Here is a 17,387-nt window from a genome sequence, read left to right as displayed (position 1 = left end):
TGGAGTCCAAAGACTCATTGTGGGAGACCCAAACTATCCACACTATCTACCATTCCTCTTCTTGAATCCATTAAGAGACAACTCTGGCAACCCATTCCACTCATTCACAACTCTCCAAGAAAAAAAAAAAAAAATCTAGTCCTCACATACCCCTATTCACCACACCTATATTCAACTTCCAGGAATGACTTCTTGTTCTGGCCCCCTCCAGCCAAGTGCTGAAACATTTCCACTACATCAATCCTATAAAACTCTATAAGCAACTTAAATATTTCCATCACATCCCCTCTTTTTCTCCTATCAACCAACTTCTGCAATCCACACACACCCTCAGTTAATCCTCATAAGGAAAATTGTCTGTCACTTTTCTTGCTTAACGGACGGGCTACTACCCATATATACTGCAATACATTAAGGGACGGGGCACTACTCATACTGATTTTGACCTTAATTGAGGTCTCGTCAGTGGGAGGCAGACCCAAACATAGAGATACTAAGGCAGAAGCAATAGGAGAGGTCATATTTACCCATACAAGTTGCCAACAGGTGTACCACCTTGTTACTGAATTACTCTGGATTTAGAGAAAGATGTTGGAAGTTTATTTTGCACTTGGTTAGACTATAATAAATTTAGTTTAATCCTTTATCCAAGTGTAAGCAAACAAAGTTTATACCCGAAGCAACTTGTATGGGTAAATAAGAACTCTCCTATTGCTTCTGCCTTAGTATCTCCGCGTTTGGGGTCTGCCTCCCACTGACGAGACCTCAATTAAGGTCGAAACCGGTATGGGTAGTGGCCCGTCCCTTAATGCATAGCAGTATACATGTCTGCAAGGAGATGTGCTTTGCATTATGGGAGATACTGAGACTAGGAGTGATGAGAGCTTGGTCCCTTTGCTCGGAGTTTCCTGGTGTTGCACCACCTTACCTCAGTCCTGAAGATATTTTCAGATTCCATGAAGTAGCCAGTAATAATAATAATAAGCATGTCATCTTTCCATCTCTCATATTGTTGAGTCTTTCTCTTACATACATACTTTGTTCATTTTCTTTATATTCACTTCCTCTCTCTCTCACTCGGCAACAGCTGCTCAAAATGCCCAAAACCAAATCTATTCAAATGCAGCCATCTCTCTCTCTCTCTCTTAAAACACTCCAGCTTTGCTTCAAATTTACTTTGTACATCCATAAGCTGCATATCTTTTGCTTTACACGGCTCATCATTCCATTTATCATCTCTGATCTCCTTATCAATTGCATTAAAATCATACTTAGGCAACACCAACTTTCCTGATAATACTTTTTATTGGTCATTTATCTTAATTTTTTCTCAAATCCTTTTAGCCATTCATTCCTGCTATGACATCAAATTTTAGGCATTCTTTTCACTTAGTCTCCTCAATTATTCCTTCACAACAATCCCAAAAATTAAGTCACTACATATTATACCTCCTTCACATCCTTTGACATATTTTTTACTTAACAGTAAAAATACAGTCACTAAATTTCATACTTATGTTTTCACTTAGTTCATTTCAATCTTTAATCATTTCAACTTGATTATATTATTAGATTCTCATCCTCTCTTTCATTCTAACTCTCACAGTTGCATCCTTTTTGTTCTCTCTCTCACACACAGCCACATTCTCTTTCTACAATCTCACCAAATTCTGTCTAAATCTCAAATAATCTTTAGACATAAATATAATATATCATCACATTTCACTGACTGTTTGAAATTAGTTTGAACTCTTCTCTCTCTCTCTGTCAATTTAGCTCTTAAGAATGCAACTTATAAAAAAAAATGAGGAATTATTTGCATACATTAAGAGTAAATACTGATGATAAAAATAACCACATTATCCTCAATTTACAAGATTACTTCTAGACCAAAATTAATTACTTAAACCCAAGAACACTCCAAAATTAGCACTTATTGCTCATATGACAGTTCAAAAGCATATCCATTCACTATCTCGATACTAGTGCCACTCAATCAGCGTCGTAGCTAATGCTTTTGCTGCCCCTCTCAATACACACCAAAAATACTACAAAAAGTCAAAACGACATATAGGGGAAATAAATTAAAACACTGTTTATTTTTGAAGTAAAACTTTAATTTCAACATTCTAAAATGTTATTTTTCTTGCTTTTCTGTTAGCAAAATCGTCGATGACATTGCCGAGGTCTATTTCATAGTAATGCAGGTAATTCTTAATCTATTTTACTTAGAAAAACTCCTCTCACAGCTAGCAACACTTACAGCAATTGTGAGGAAAATTCACAGTAGTATTACAATATTTGGAAATGAGTTCTCGAGACTGTATTTTAGAATTAACTGCAAAAGTTCAAAAAGGTTCAAAGTGCCACCCAGGGCAGACCGCCTCCTCCCTAGCTATGCCACTGCACTCAATGAAAAAAGTAAAGTGAGTCATAAATGGCAGGAAAAACACTTCTCTGGATGGACCCAATGAAAATGCAGAAGGGAATAAGGAAGAAGAACTGGCATAAGTACAAAAAAATTCAAATTCACAAAGAAACTATAAGAAGGAACACAGAGTTGTGGAATCTAAATTAAGCTTTTCAGTATTTATAAAGTGATGCAAATCATAGTTTCTAACAATATGTTACAATAGTTAAGTGTACAGCATAAAGTTTCTCAGTAATTATTTGGGTGCGTGTATGTTCCTATTTCTATACAGCAATCAGTTTAATGATAATAAATAAGCAATTTAAATTTGTTATTATGAAGTTGAATTATTTGTTTCAAATATATTTTAAAGCAATAATTATATTACAAAATATGTTGTAACATATATACATCTTATAATATATTTACTGAAGCTAGTAAAGTAACAAAAAAGGTAATGGGGGGGGGGGCTACAGATGAAAAAATATGAAATTTAGATCTCTCTCAAAATTTTTTTTTTTATAAAAAAGAAATTGTGCAAATGAAACTGCACTAATGTCTTTTTAAATAAAATACTGAATTTTTTTTTTTTTTTAGTCTTCATGAAATTAAAATGCATATCCTCACCTTTATCATATGTGTCAAAATGGCTTACTCTAACTACAGCTCTAGTAACATTATCAACCACAACTACATTGATACCACGTCCACCTCCATTTATGTCTTTAGATAGGATACTGTAAAATGAAAACAGATAGCTGTTATTAATTCATGAATACTTTTTATGGGAGCTCTAAATTAAGAAGAACAAATTTTAAACTCCACTGCAATGTAGAGTCCTAGTAAGTGCTCCACTGCACTTACTAGGACTCTACATTGTAATATTAAAATTAATATTACAATGTAGAGTCCTAGTAATGCAGTGGAGCACTGAAATAAAAATGCAGAATCTTTTAGCAAGAGTGGTGATGCCAATTAATTTAATACAGCCTGGAATTCTATTATGGAAAGAAGTGGATTAGTATAATGCAGAATAATTACTTGATGTGAATAAATTGAGAGACAATGAGCTCATCATTTCTATTAACATTACAAGAATTAAAGATAACCTCACAGGCCACTTGAAAGTTTGATCAAAGTGGACAGTTGGAGAAGTAGTATCTCTTTCCACATGATTTGGTGAGTTTCAGTGGCACGGTCTGAGAGATCAAACTTGCTGAAGTGTACACATTTTATGTGGCTAGCATCTTTTCTAACTGGTACTGTTTAACTTAACCTGTATTTTTCAATGCAGAGCAAGTTTCAGAATATTTTTAGATGGTGAGTTTTTTTTTTTTTTTTTTGGGGGGGGGGGAGAAATCCTTGATGAACAAATGTCTGGAATTTGAGTAAGGTTTGAAAATGGCTCCTGGAATTAACAGTGAAACCTTCTGTTCTTTCTGAGATGTCTTTTACAAATGCAGGATTACAAGTATTTTTAGGTGTTTACATGTAAACACCTGAAAGCTACTATTAGCTTCAATTACATCTATCTGATGCTGGTCTACATAAAAGAAATCTGGAATGGATGATATGATTTTGATGAAACTATTTAAGATTACATAAAAACTGAGTAATTTCAATTTTTGTAAAAATATTACAATAATAGCTGCTCCTTTACCTGAAGACCAAAAATATTTTCATTGCACTAGTAGCATGGGTAATACATGCCATGCAGTTACCCTTGGGTGCTTCCATGGAGTCAGAAGACTCACCAATATCATAGAGCCTCTTTAGTAATTATAAGTTTCTATCATGTCCCTTTTTTTTTCTGCCTATCAACTTAACCATGCACTTCCACATGCCTTCAATCTATCCTCATAGGAAGCATTCCATAGACCTGTCACCAGCTTGATCACTTATCTCTAGATCCCCTCCATAACTTCTCCATCTCCAAGAAACCCGTGTGACCAAATCTATGCACAGGTCAAATGAGGCCATAGAAGAGGAATAATTATTTCCTTATCTCTGCTTGTCTGTGTTATTAAACATCTAAGTAATCCTCTAAGCTATTTTGCCAATTGTAGCAATATCATTAATCCAAACTTTAACCAATATACAGTATGCAATATTTTCATCCCAAAGTGCACAACCTTACACTTGACCACATTAAACTGATAACTAGTATCTTTTACCCATGCTGCCAATTTATTTATATCATCCTGGAGGATCTCTACATCATCTTCATCAACTATTGTCCTCTCTAATTTGTATCATCAACAAACTGAATGCTCTCCATTAAACATTCATGGACCTAGTTTGGAGAGCCTTTAGGCACACCACTAGTTACCCTAATTGTCCTAGATTCCACTCACCATACACTACCTTGATGCCTGTCTGTCAGCTACTCCCCCCCCCACACACACACATCCAGGTCACCAGCTATATACCCTTTCCTATTTGCTCCAATTTATGTAATGGTTATGTAAAGTGGGAGAAACTTCAAATTTCGAATGCATTTATGTCCAGCAGTATCATGGTATAGCCATTTCCCTTATCCAGCTCAACTGTCACTATTATAAAATTTGAAAAGCTGTGCTGCCCACCATGGATACCATAAGAGTATCATATTCCACCTATCTCTGAATTCTACCTTTAACCAACTTTTACAGTACCTTAATTATCACTCCTGAGATACTAACTGGTCTGTAATTTGCTACTTGACTTGAAAGCCAGCTTTATGTAATGGAGGAAAAAAACTGAAAAATCCAAAAGTAGACACACGCACACGCGCACACACACACAGGGAAATTAGTAAAAATGTGCACACTGATGCAGAAGGTATATGATATACAGTCAAGGCAGTTCCTATCTGACAATGCACATATTAACACAACCTCCACCATTACTGTTAAATTTGTTTAAAAGAAACACACTTTACTGATATCAAATACTGATACTAGGAATACAGAGAAATTCTTGAAACTGCAATAAGAGAAACAATACCAACTTACTACTTGCCATCAATGCAGAGACGAGGCTGATCATTATGATCTTTTCCTGTATATATATGAATGGCAAATTCTCCATTTTTACATGATTTCTCAAGTCCACAGTTAGGTACTATGTCTCCAACTTTAATAGGTGGTGGGACAACAATAATGCTGAAAACAAATGTATTATATTTTAACTTTTTTTTTAATGCATCAATTAAAAGTTTGTCTAAAATAAAAACAGTACACTACTTTGCCCTATAACAACCACTTAATAAAGCCAAAATCATGTAAACAGCAAAAACTGGTTAAAGCACTGTATGTGAAGTGTATGATTGTAAACCAGTACAACTAGGAAGACAGAACAAAAGATAAACGTGATAAAGACAATTAAAGATTCGTATGATATAAACACATATTTCGAGTGTGTTAGAATAATTCTTTCAAAGTTAACATTCTTCCCAAAGAATAAGAATGAGATGCTTATTTGGGAACTGTTTTTACATAGCCCCTGTAAGAGTGGTTCCCCCCCCCCCCCCTCCAGATTTACTGAGTTTTCATAAAATTTGTTTATTTTTAGTATATGATTGTAGTGGATTTATTATATTTAGTGCATTTAGTACTATAACTGTAGATATATTGTTGAATTTAGCTGGTTTTAAAAATTGTGCCAAAAACATTATGTAAGAATATAATACAAGTTAATAAAGCTGCCAGATATGAAAACCTTTGTACAGCTAAGCAGAAGCATTGCAGCACCATTGTTAAGGATGTAAAAGAGGATAATTTAAGATCTGAGATATTCCAATTAAAACAAATTATTATACAATCAATGAGAGAATTAGAAAATTCGAGAAACAACTAAAGAAAAATGAGCAGAACATGAAGTAGCAGAAAATGTAACAATGAATAATTAAAAGGGAAAAAAAATGTCTGCTCAGGTTGCTAAGATGGCAGGAACGAATCTTCTATCTGTAAAATTGTGAAGGAAAAAAAAAATTTGTGCTAGTTTTGCTCTCGCACCTCAAACTCTGCAAAAGTTACAGCTACAGTGTGTGATAAGTGCTTAGTTAAGATAAAAAAAAAAAAAAGCATTCAATTTGTAGATGGAAGACATGAACAGGAAATGTGTCCTGATTGACAGCAATGTTATGGCAGAAAGCATTGAGTCTATATGAAGACTTCAGCAAGGGATCCTCTGAAACAAGCGACACCAAGCTATTTACTGCATGTAAGGTTAAACACACTAATTAAACAGATTCAGGAATAGATTTGGACTGAAAAATATATAAATTACTGGAGAGGATGCATCTGTGATGAAGCCACTGCTGCCACATATCTGGCAGAGTTGAAGATGATTAAAGATAAAGGATACCATCCAAAGCAAGTCTTCAATTGCAATGAAACTGCGCTCTTCTGGTAGAAGATGCCCAATAAAACTTACATTCATAAAAGTGCAAAGGAAGCACCAGGGCAGAATAACTCTGGTACTATGTGCCAACGATGCAGGGCATATGATAGAGTCAGGCATAGTGTACAGAGCGAAGAACCCTCTCAAAACCAAAAACTATCTGCCCATTCTGGCAACATAATCGGAAAGCATGGGTGATAGCTCTCTTATTTATGGAATGGTTCCACCAATGCTTTAACCCAGAAGTGAAAAAATACAAGGGAGAAGAAGGGTTGGAATTTAAAGTCCTATTAATAATAGACAATGCACATGGCCATCCTGAATCTGTCTGCTAAGAAATGGAAATGCCGAGGTTTTATTTTTAACTACGAATACAGCCTTGTTGCTTCAACCTCTTGACAGGGGCATTATTTGGTTTGTCAAGGCCACATATTGATTGCATTCGATCAGCAATTGATGCAGACCTTAATCTGGAGATAATGCAATGCTTGAAACCATTTACCATTGCTAACACAATAACATTCATCAAACTTGCAATGGGTGAATTAAAACCAGAAACTGTAGATGCCTGCTGGAAGATAATTCAAATCATTCACAACTTCAATGTCTTCCTGGGGATTGATGAAGAAGTTAGGAAAATCATTCACGCAGCAAGATAGGTTGGTGGAGAAGGATTTGCCGACATGCTGAATGAAGTGGAAAAACGAACATACTGAAGACCATCGAGAAGTGTTAACAAATGAGAAACTGGAAGAAATTGTTGAGTTATCTACAGTGGAAGATGAAAAAAAATGAAACTGAAGCAGAACCAGCAATGTGGACACTACCAAAATATGCCGAAGTGTTTCGAAGTGCACAGACATTAAAGGACAAAATTATGGAATACGATCCTCGGATGGAATGCGGCATTAAAGTCATCCACATTTTCATTAAAGGATTATAACCTCTACAGCAATGCTTTGATGAGTTAAAAAGAAAGAGACAACATCCAATTACAGTGTTTTTCCAAAAGGTTTCAGCAAAAAAAACCTTCAATAATCAAGGATCTTCAACCATCGACATAATCTGTTCCAGCCATTGACATTGTCATGGCTTGATGATCCTCCTTCTGACAATACGTCAGGTCAATAGTAGCCTATTGAACTATATCACAGGTATGTATGAAGAGGAAGAAACATAGTACACATTGGCTTCAGTACTATCTGCAATTTCAGGCATCGATGGGGGGGGGGGGGTCTTGGAACGTATCCCATCAGATAAGGGGGGAGAATTTACTGTCCATAAGAGGAATGGTCTGCACTTGAATTGATTTGGCATTATAAAACAGAAGAATTAATAACTGGGTTGAGATGTAATCCTATTGACTAACTCTCCCAAGTCTCTGGCTTCATCAATTTCCTGGAGTATTCCACCAATGTGGTATACAGCTGGTAATCTTTTCACCCCAAAGTGCATAACCTTACACTTTGTCACATTAAACTGACACCATTCTCCTTTGCCCAGTCTGCCAATCTATCCAAATCATCCTGCAAACTTTTGACATCATCTGTATTAACTATTGCTCTACCCAACTTTGCATCAGCAAATAACTGAACAGGTCCTCTCATATCCTTTCCTATATCATTAATGAGCAAATTAAACAGTAGCAGTCCAAGAACAGAGCCGTGCAGCACACCACTAGTCACAGGCCTTCTTTTTGAACTCAACTCCTGAATAAACTACTCTCTGATATCTCTCCGTTAACCACCCTCCTATCCATCTCACTAACCCTATATCCATTCCGATGTGCTGCAGTTTACTGATTAGAATTCCATATGGTATCCTGTCAAAGGCCTTTGCAAAGTCCAGCAGTATCACTGTAAACCCATTACCTTTATCCAACTCAGCTGTCACTGTATTACAGTGGTGCACCTAGCCCTGGAATCCCAAAAAAGAAAAAAAAGGAAAAAAACACTAGAAATTTTGCCAAAAATCTTTTCCTAATTAAAATTCTTTTTTTTTTTTTATTTATGTTGCGTCATGTCTTCTATTTCTATACTACTTATAAATTAGCAATCATTGCAGATGTTCAATCATAGGTCGTATGTGATGCACAGTGTATATTCTCAAATTGTCTACTCAACTCAGGCCCTCCCCAAGATTAAATCCCGAGTGCACCACTGCTGTATAATAAAATCTTGGAGCCTCCTTTATGCAATGGAACTATTTTCACCTCTTCCACATCCTTGGGACTAACTCAGAGCTGAGAATTAGATTAAACACTGACAATTCCCTCGCCACTTCATGTAAAACTCAAGCTGGTATACCATCCAATCCCACAGCTGTATTCACATTAAGGTTCTGTAATATATTATGCACCTCTATTTCATTTACATCAATTCCCATATAAGCCTTTGGCTCTCTCATTCCTGCAATATCACCAACCTGGATGATATACTCTTGCAAAGTGTTCACTTAGTAATTCTACAATTTTTTGACTGATTCACTTACCCACCTTACCATTGGCATTCCTTAAAATCATTCTGCCATATACATTATTTTCTTTCTTTTAAGGTTACACTGTGGTCAGCATTCATAGTGAAGAATTTATGGAGACACAACACACGTTAGAATAATTACTTCACTTAACATTAAGAAAGTAACATTCTATGTTTCAACCTCTGTATTGAGATCATCATCAGGAAAAACATACATATGTACTGGACACAAGCTAGATGACACTGCATTATACGAAAGTAAGATGAATCTAAATGTTCGTTAATCATTTACCCTAGCATGACTTCTGGTGGGAAAAAAAAATGGAACTACATTAAACAATTTCTAAAGTCCTCTCATACTGAGAATTTCTTCTGTTTGGTTTTGTTCTGGTTGCTATATGAGTTGAACATGGGTCCTCCACATTTTTGGTTGGAATAATTAATCCATCATTTTTGTTCAGATTTGGATGATATTTCAGCATTTCACGAGCTTCTTTGAATTTTCTTTCCCACCAAGTTTTGGTGCAGTGTAGGGACTTGGTACCTTTCAAGTCAATTCTGTGGCATGTTTGGATTGCATGGTCTGATTTACAATAGTGGAGGTATTTAATGTGGCATTTTTGTTCATCTTTTCTGATTGGGATGGTGCATCCTGTTTCCCCCATGTAAGGTAGGTTAAAGATACATTGAATTTTGTATACCTCTGGGTGCACAAGGTAAGAAGAGAATCTTTGGAAGAGCTAAGCAAATTTCTTAATTTTGATAGGGGTTTGAAGGTTATCTTAATGTTGTATTTAAGTAATGTTCTATTTTTTCCGAAATACCCCAATGTAGTATATGGCTATGGCATTCTTGTAATTCTTTTTGCCTTTAATGGCATTTTTATGGAGGATCTTGTGAACTGTCTTTTTTTTTACAAATGTTTCGTTAATAATTTCAAATTCTTAGTTCAGAGCTTGTTCATTGGAGAAAATTCTTAGGGTTCTGTGTTTGAAGGGTGCTGATGACTCCTAGTTTTTGTGTTGGATGTGATATGAATTTTTATGTATGTATTGGCCTGTGTGTGTGTAGGTGTTTGCAATAGACTGAGGGACAGCCTGAGGAAAGATGTGTGTGGTGAGTGTGTCTAGAAAAGGAAGAGAGTTTTTTTTCAATTTTGATGGTGAATTGGATACATTTGTGTTGTTTGTTCAGGTGGCTTAGGAATGTATTTAATGTTTCACAGCCATGGACCAAATGGCAAAAATATCATCAACATATCTGAGCTAGACTTTGGGCTTCAGGTTGGCCAAATCTAGAGCTCATTGGTTGAAGTCTTCCATGTAAAAGTTATCTAATGGGAGGTGGGGAGTGGTGAGCCCATGGCCGTACCCTCTTTTGGCAGGTAGAAATTATTTTGCCACACGAAATACCCAGAACGGAGTATGTGGGCAAAGTGGGCCATGATATTGGATGGAAATATGTTCTGTAAGAGAAGAATAGTATCATTGATCAGGACATTAGTAAAAAGGGCAGTTATGTCAAAGCTGACTAATAAATCTTCATTGCTGAGTGTGATGTTTCTAATTTTGTTAAGGAAATGTTGTGTATTTTTTATGCGGGAAGGGGAATGACCTATGAACTCTTTGAATATGGCCACTAGTTTCTTGGCTAAGTGATAATTAGGGCTCTCGATTCCTTTGATTATAGGTCATAGCAATATGTTTGTTTTGTGTATTTTTGGCAGGCTATAAATTCTGGGAGTGGGGGAATAATGTGATATTAGTTTTTTGGTTGTTTCCTCTGGCCACATGATCGCCGATTTGATTAATTTTTGTTTTCTTTTTGATGCGGTTTGTAGTTCAACATTTGGTATGTGTTGTGGTCGGATACCAATTGGTTCATTTTTACCAGGTATGCTGTCTGATCAAGGACAGTGGTAGAATTACCTTTATCTGCATTTATAATCACAATGTTTCGGTTATTTTTTAAAGATTTAAGGGCTAATTTTTCTGCTCTGGTTATGTTGCAACTTAGTTGTTTATTAGCGTTTAATATGTACAATGTTTCCATTCGTATTTTGTTGGCTAAATTGGAGGTGAGGAATTTAGACCTCTTTCAATGTGATAAATGAAATCTAATTTGTTAACTGACCTTGGCACAATGGAATAGTCCAGGCCTTTTTCCAGAAAAGAGAGTTCTCCTACGTTAAGGTTGTAGGTGGATTTGTTGATAACTTGGCTGTGGTTTGTTGGTGGTTGGTTGCTCCTAACTTCGCTCGTAGGTTTAATATAGTTCGATTTTTTTTTTCACCATAGGTCAGACTAGGGTAAATGATTCACAAACATTTAGATTCATCTTACTTTTGTATAGTGAAGTGTCATGTAGCTCGTATCTTATACACATGTATCTTTTCCATGTATAAAGAGGTCAAAACGTTGAATGCTACTTTCTTAACATTAAGTAAAATAATTATTCTAACATGTATGTTGTGTCTCTTTCTTTTACTTGCAGCATATTGAAAGAACTGTTTGGGATTCTCTTTAGCCTGCATCATTTTAACTTCCTTTCATAATCTGCATTTGCCTTTCTTACCACATTAGTTACCCTTCTGGTCTATGCCTTGTATTGTTCATGTGCCTGCAGGTTACCTTTCTCCTTAAATTCCTTCCACAACTGTTTCTTTTTTGCAGCTCCAGTTTGATGATCATATTCATCATTTAACTCCCACTTGATGTACTCTCCTGACTCTAGGTATGCGGTCTACCATTACCCCCCTCAAACATTCCTTTACCACTTCCCATGCACTATCAATATCCAGCCCTTGCAGTTTTACACATGCTGTGGCACTGATCCAAGCAATCTCCTACGCTTGTCATACTTACCAGCCCTATAAGTCCACATATACTCCATCTCTGAAAATTCCACACATATTTCTTTAATGAAATTTTACGTGTTATACTGAAATTTTCAAAACACCATATTGGAATCAATATAATTAGATTAATACAAAAAATACAATGGAATAACTTTCTTACTCATGTAGTTTGTTTGGCCTGTTAACAACCATAAGTACTTTTTCACTTGGAGCAATAACATCCTGTCCTGGCACACCTATACAAAATAAACAAAAATATATACACATGCATACACTCAAACAACTACTGCTGTTTATCATACTACTGTTTTTAGGAAGGAGATAATAACACAACAATAACTAAATTTAATTATTGTTTTCTATATTATGCCTACATCAAGTTAGCACCATCATCATCATGCCAACTTGACTTAGGCATGATATGCAAACATCCTATATCAAGAAGACTGAAATGAAGACATAACGTAAGCCCTCGATTGCACCACTTAGTGAGTTTATTGGGTGGTCTTGCCATTGGGATAATGGCTAAGTGCACTCAAACAGATCCATTGGTTGAACAATAATGGTCTATATTCTATGTTAATTGTTGCTAAGAAAATAACTATTTTAAATTACAGATGCTTCAAATCTTTAGTATGAGTTAACCTTGGAAGCAAATACACAATACAAATATAGGGAGCATGAATAAATCTCTTACCATAGCAAAAGTAATGATTTTAATCATAATTAGGTTTCTATAAACCAAGTGTTATATTGTTCTTCCTTAATATATTTTATTTACCCTATGTGTTTAACCTCTCTACTTTAACTACAAGACTTACAAAATTTCCTTGACTCTAATATCTGTATCACTTCTTACGTGTTCATTCTATATCTCTGGCCGATTCCTAATTTTACTCACGTGCTTACCCTGACTGTTAAATGTTATTCCTTGCTATAAGAAACGAATCTTCTAATTTCTGTCTGGGGTCATCTCCTCTTCAGATATTGACAAATTTATTTTTTAAAGCTGTGCCAGCCAATATCTCAGAATAGAGGGGACTCTTATTCAGGGAGACTTTTCCAGACCTTTGGTGCACATAGGAGAATAAATTTAGTGCACTTATACTCATAAATCAAATGCTCTACTATGGCTAAGTAAATTCTGGTTTGCAGTCGTAACCTCTATAACAACATGTTATACCTTTCTTTCAATCCCCCCCCCCCCGCTATGGTTCAGATTAATGAGTGGTAGTTTTGGTTCATATCACAGGCAAATCTCAGGTATAAAAGAAAAAACATATTTATTGGAATTTAAAGACATAATATATACTTAGACCAATTTCACTTTCAATTAGTTTAATGATATGCTAAATCAAACCTTTTCAAACTGATTAATACTCTAATACATGAACAATAAATCCTTCTCTTAAGTTAAAGACTAAACACACATAATATGCACATTATACACTTCTAATCTATATTCTAACTACTATGTTTGTCTTGCATATTAAACTAGTCACAATCTTCTATAATCATTCCAAACAATTTGTCTTATGGACATTAGCCACTGCTAAATAATCACTTAAAGTTCTTAAATACTGTCCATACTCAATTAATACACTACAATGATCTTTCCCTTTTTGAGACTGGGTAATTATACAACAAAATCTGTACTTTACCATTTCTTAGGACAGGATCTCCAGGTCTATCTGAACTGTCCTTCTTTGTTTGAATTACCTTGTTGATAACTTCCATAAGCCTGCATCCATGTGGTGGGTCACTATGGTCATCAGATTAAGCTGTGCTCCGCACCTGGCGTTTTTTCCCTCGTCTATTCTTGATCTGTTTCAGACCATCGTCATTTCTACTGCCGGTTCTGGTATACGTCTGCAATAGTATTTCATCGGAACTTTCAGCAAAGGAGCGAAGACAGATATGCCGACACCTCACGCTTTCGTACCGGCGGAGATTCCGACATCAAAGGGAAAGGCGTACCCTCCGACATCGAACTATCGCCAAGGAACACCATCAGGAACCACCGGTCCACGAGAGAAGTCAAATCATCATCCAGCAAAACAGGTGAAAAAAAAGCCTTGAGAAAGGGGTGCAAACCCTTTTTCTCCCTTCCTCCCCCCCCTCTTACTAGCTGTGATAGCGCCCTTTTACCGCCCGCTACTTTCTGCGATCTTTTCCCGCCCGCTACTTTCTTCGTCCGCGGCAACTTCGGCACATCGCGAGATCATAGCAGCGTCTTCCGGGAAACGAACATGCGTTGCTTTCCGAGATTGCCAATGCCTAAGGCCCGCCCATGACCTTTGGGCTATTGTTTACATCTAATTTACCCATTCATTGTATACATGATGCATTCATATAATACTAATTTATACACAAAGTTCTTTACATGGTCTTACAATTCTATTAAAAGAAGATAATTCTATTTCCATTTACAGTTAGTACTTTATTTCTTCTGCTCGAGTACAAGTTTTTTCTCTCAGCTGATTTTTCTGACTTGTTAAATCCTGAATGAATTATTTCTTTAATAAAGTTCTTCATTCAGGATGTAACACAAGTTACTAGGCCATTCAGCCTAACATGAAAGGGTGGATGGAATTATATATATCTCATCTTTCCCTTAATGTGTTAGGCTCAACAGCTTATCAATCTAGTAATCCGGCTTTATAAAACAATGTTACGAGGGGGTGGTTAAATCTATCCATAGAGCCAGCTATATTTGTTAACTGCATGCATGCTAGTTAACTGTATGAGACTAGCTAATTCTCTAGGAATTAGCTAGTCTCATACAGAGACTAACTAATTCCTAGAGAAGATTCAAACTCACTTCATTCAAACTAAAAGAAAGCTGCAATACTGATTTAGCTACAGAAGCACTTATACATCTTTACAAAAATGACATGAAATGCAACATAATAAATTTAGGCTAATAAAAGAAAATTACCATTATTAAAAGCTCAATCTCAAATTTCAGAGGTTTGCTAACAAGACTGATTTCAAATGTCACTACGGAATGTAATCTGTGGGTGTGAAAAATCAGGCTTTCTGAATAGCCATTCATAATGTCCATGGTAAATGAATTCACTTATGGTATTTTGATCTAATTACTGTTTCATATTCAATACATACTGGAGAAGAGCCAAATTGTTAAAACCAAAAAAATTTCTTTGTAAAGCTAAAAACAGGATATTCAGTGGAATATTGTTATAAGCAAGGGAATACAGAGTTTGAGGAGCAAAAAATGTTCAGGCACTTCAGTTTGGAAAGTGCCAAACAAGTAAGCATTATTATTATTACAAGATCCTATGGAATCAAAGATTCATCTAGGAAGTCCTTTTGTCATACACAGCTCATCATACCATGCCTTAAAAATACTCAAATTCTCTGCAGACACCACACTTTCAGGCAAGGCATTCCAATCATTCACAAATCTGCACGCAAAAGACCAACTTCTCACTCCCATGCTCACATTTTCCTTATACAGCTTCCAGGGATGTCCTCTGGTTCTCCCCTGATCTCCTACTGTTTGCTGTAAAACCTCTCCGACATTGATCCTATAACAATCCCTTACCAATTTGTAGGGCTATATCATATATCACCCCTCTTCCGCCTATCCACTAGACTTTGTAAATTCAAAGCCTTATACAATGGAACAAGAATCTCCTTACTTCTACAAATCAGTGTCCTCCGCATCATTCCCAGAATTCTTTGTGCTGTCCTCACAATTTTGGCAATGTGTCACCTAAATTTCAGATCCTTATTTACTATCACCACGAGATCTCTTATTTCCTCCACCTCCAACAATATATCTTAACCAAGCATAAATTCTACATCCCATCTTTGTTTTCAAATTTTAAAATCTTATATTTTGCAATATTGAACATGCATTCCAATTTCTATGCCCTTCACTCAATTTATTCAAGTCTTCTTGTAAGGCCACAACATCTTCTCTACTCTTAATAATTCATCCCAACTTTGCATCATCTGCAAACAACTGAATATCCTGATCCAAATCTTCGCCAATATCATTAGCATACAGGTTAAACAGCAATGGCCCTAAAACAGACTCTGAGGCACATCACTAGTGACTTTCCTCTTCCTGGATATTGCTTCCCCATGCACAACTTGCTGATAACTACCAGATAGCCAGTCTCCGATCCAATGCACTAATCTAATATCCAACTTCATCAGCTCTAGTTTGACTATCAACTTATCATGCGGTATCAAAATCGATCAAAAGCCTTTGTGAAATCAAAGTATATTACTACTGTGTATCCCTCTTCTCTGTCCAAGGAAGACATCACCTTATTGTAATAAGTAAGTAGATTACTAAAACATGATCTCCCTTTAGCAAATCCACACTGTCCATCAAAGATAATACCATTGTTGTCAACCTGCTTCTGGATCTTAGTTCTCACCAGCTTCTCCAACAACTTAACCATAACACCTGACAACAGATAGGCCTATAATTTGATGCCTGAGTTCTATCACCTCCCTTATGAAGTGCCACAATCTTGCATTCCTTTGATTTCTTTGGATCTCCAAGTGCAAGATTTTATTATAGATTTTAACTACAGAATAATAAATTGAAAAGAGTAGGAGAAATATTTAGAGGAAGACCAAGATCTAGTGGAATGATGCAATTAGAAATGCCTCAGAATACCCATATATAAGATGTGACAATAGTGGAATCCTGACAGATACAATTAATGTTGAGAACAATTGACAGGAAGTTAGTAATAATGTAAACTTTTCATCTAATACCATTACAGCATCTTCTACACTACATGGGAATACATAAAGAATTGGGCAATATGAATAGGGAAGTAATATCCTAACTAATCATGTCTTACTAATTACATTGTCTTACTAAATTACATGTCTAACTAATTTAAGGATGTGTTCTTTTAAATATAGATTTAAAAAATTTATGCATAGAATTTTGAAATGCACAGAATTATTTTTTATAAAGGAGGGCGAGTTCTTTTTCTTCTTCTTTTTATACTTTAACAAACATTAGAGAGCCCAAATTAAGGCTTGAATTCTGTTGTCTGTTATAATTTGAATTGTTTCCAACATATATAGTACACATGTTGAATTGTTTCAAACATGTGTATTATATATAATATCATTCAAAGAATCACAATTCAGTAAGTAGAAAAAAAACTCAAAATGGCAGAGTAGCTCAACATAACAGCTTTCCTAAAAAGATGCCAAGATGCTAATATAATTCCTATCTGTGTAACATTCAAGCAAATGTTTCAAT

The 17,387-nt window shown here is 35.7% G+C and overlaps 1 protein-coding gene across 6 annotated transcripts in view; it reads right to left on the bottom strand.

Moving 5' to 3' along the window:
* LOC150108403 (protein O-linked-mannose beta-1,2-N-acetylglucosaminyltransferase 1-like) overlaps positions 1 to 17,387 on the bottom strand; it is a 378,713-nt gene that overhangs the window by 315,177 nt on the left and 46,149 nt on the right. For all 6 annotated transcript variants that reach the window (XM_090415822.1, XM_090415823.1, XM_090415824.1 and 3 more), the window contains 3 exons: positions 12,288 to 12,363; positions 5,404 to 5,553; positions 3,038 to 3,147 (listed from right to left, as the gene is read on the bottom strand). In XM_090415822.1, the coding sequence (XP_090271948.1) occupies positions 3,038 to 3,147; positions 5,404 to 5,553; positions 12,288 to 12,363 (336 nt within the window). The remainder of the gene's footprint in view (positions 1 to 3,037; positions 3,148 to 5,403; positions 5,554 to 12,287; positions 12,364 to 17,387) is intronic.

This window comes from Typopeltis vanoorti, chromosome 3 (assembly GCF_054136105.1).
Source record: "Typopeltis vanoorti isolate ZY-2024b chromosome 3, IOZ_Tvanoo_1.0, whole genome shotgun sequence".
In the NCBI taxonomy this organism is placed as follows: domain Eukaryota; kingdom Metazoa; phylum Arthropoda; class Arachnida; order Uropygi; family Thelyphonidae; genus Typopeltis; species Typopeltis vanoorti.
Note: the sequence above shows the minus strand (reverse complement) of the source record. Positions and strands in the feature narration are given on the sequence as shown.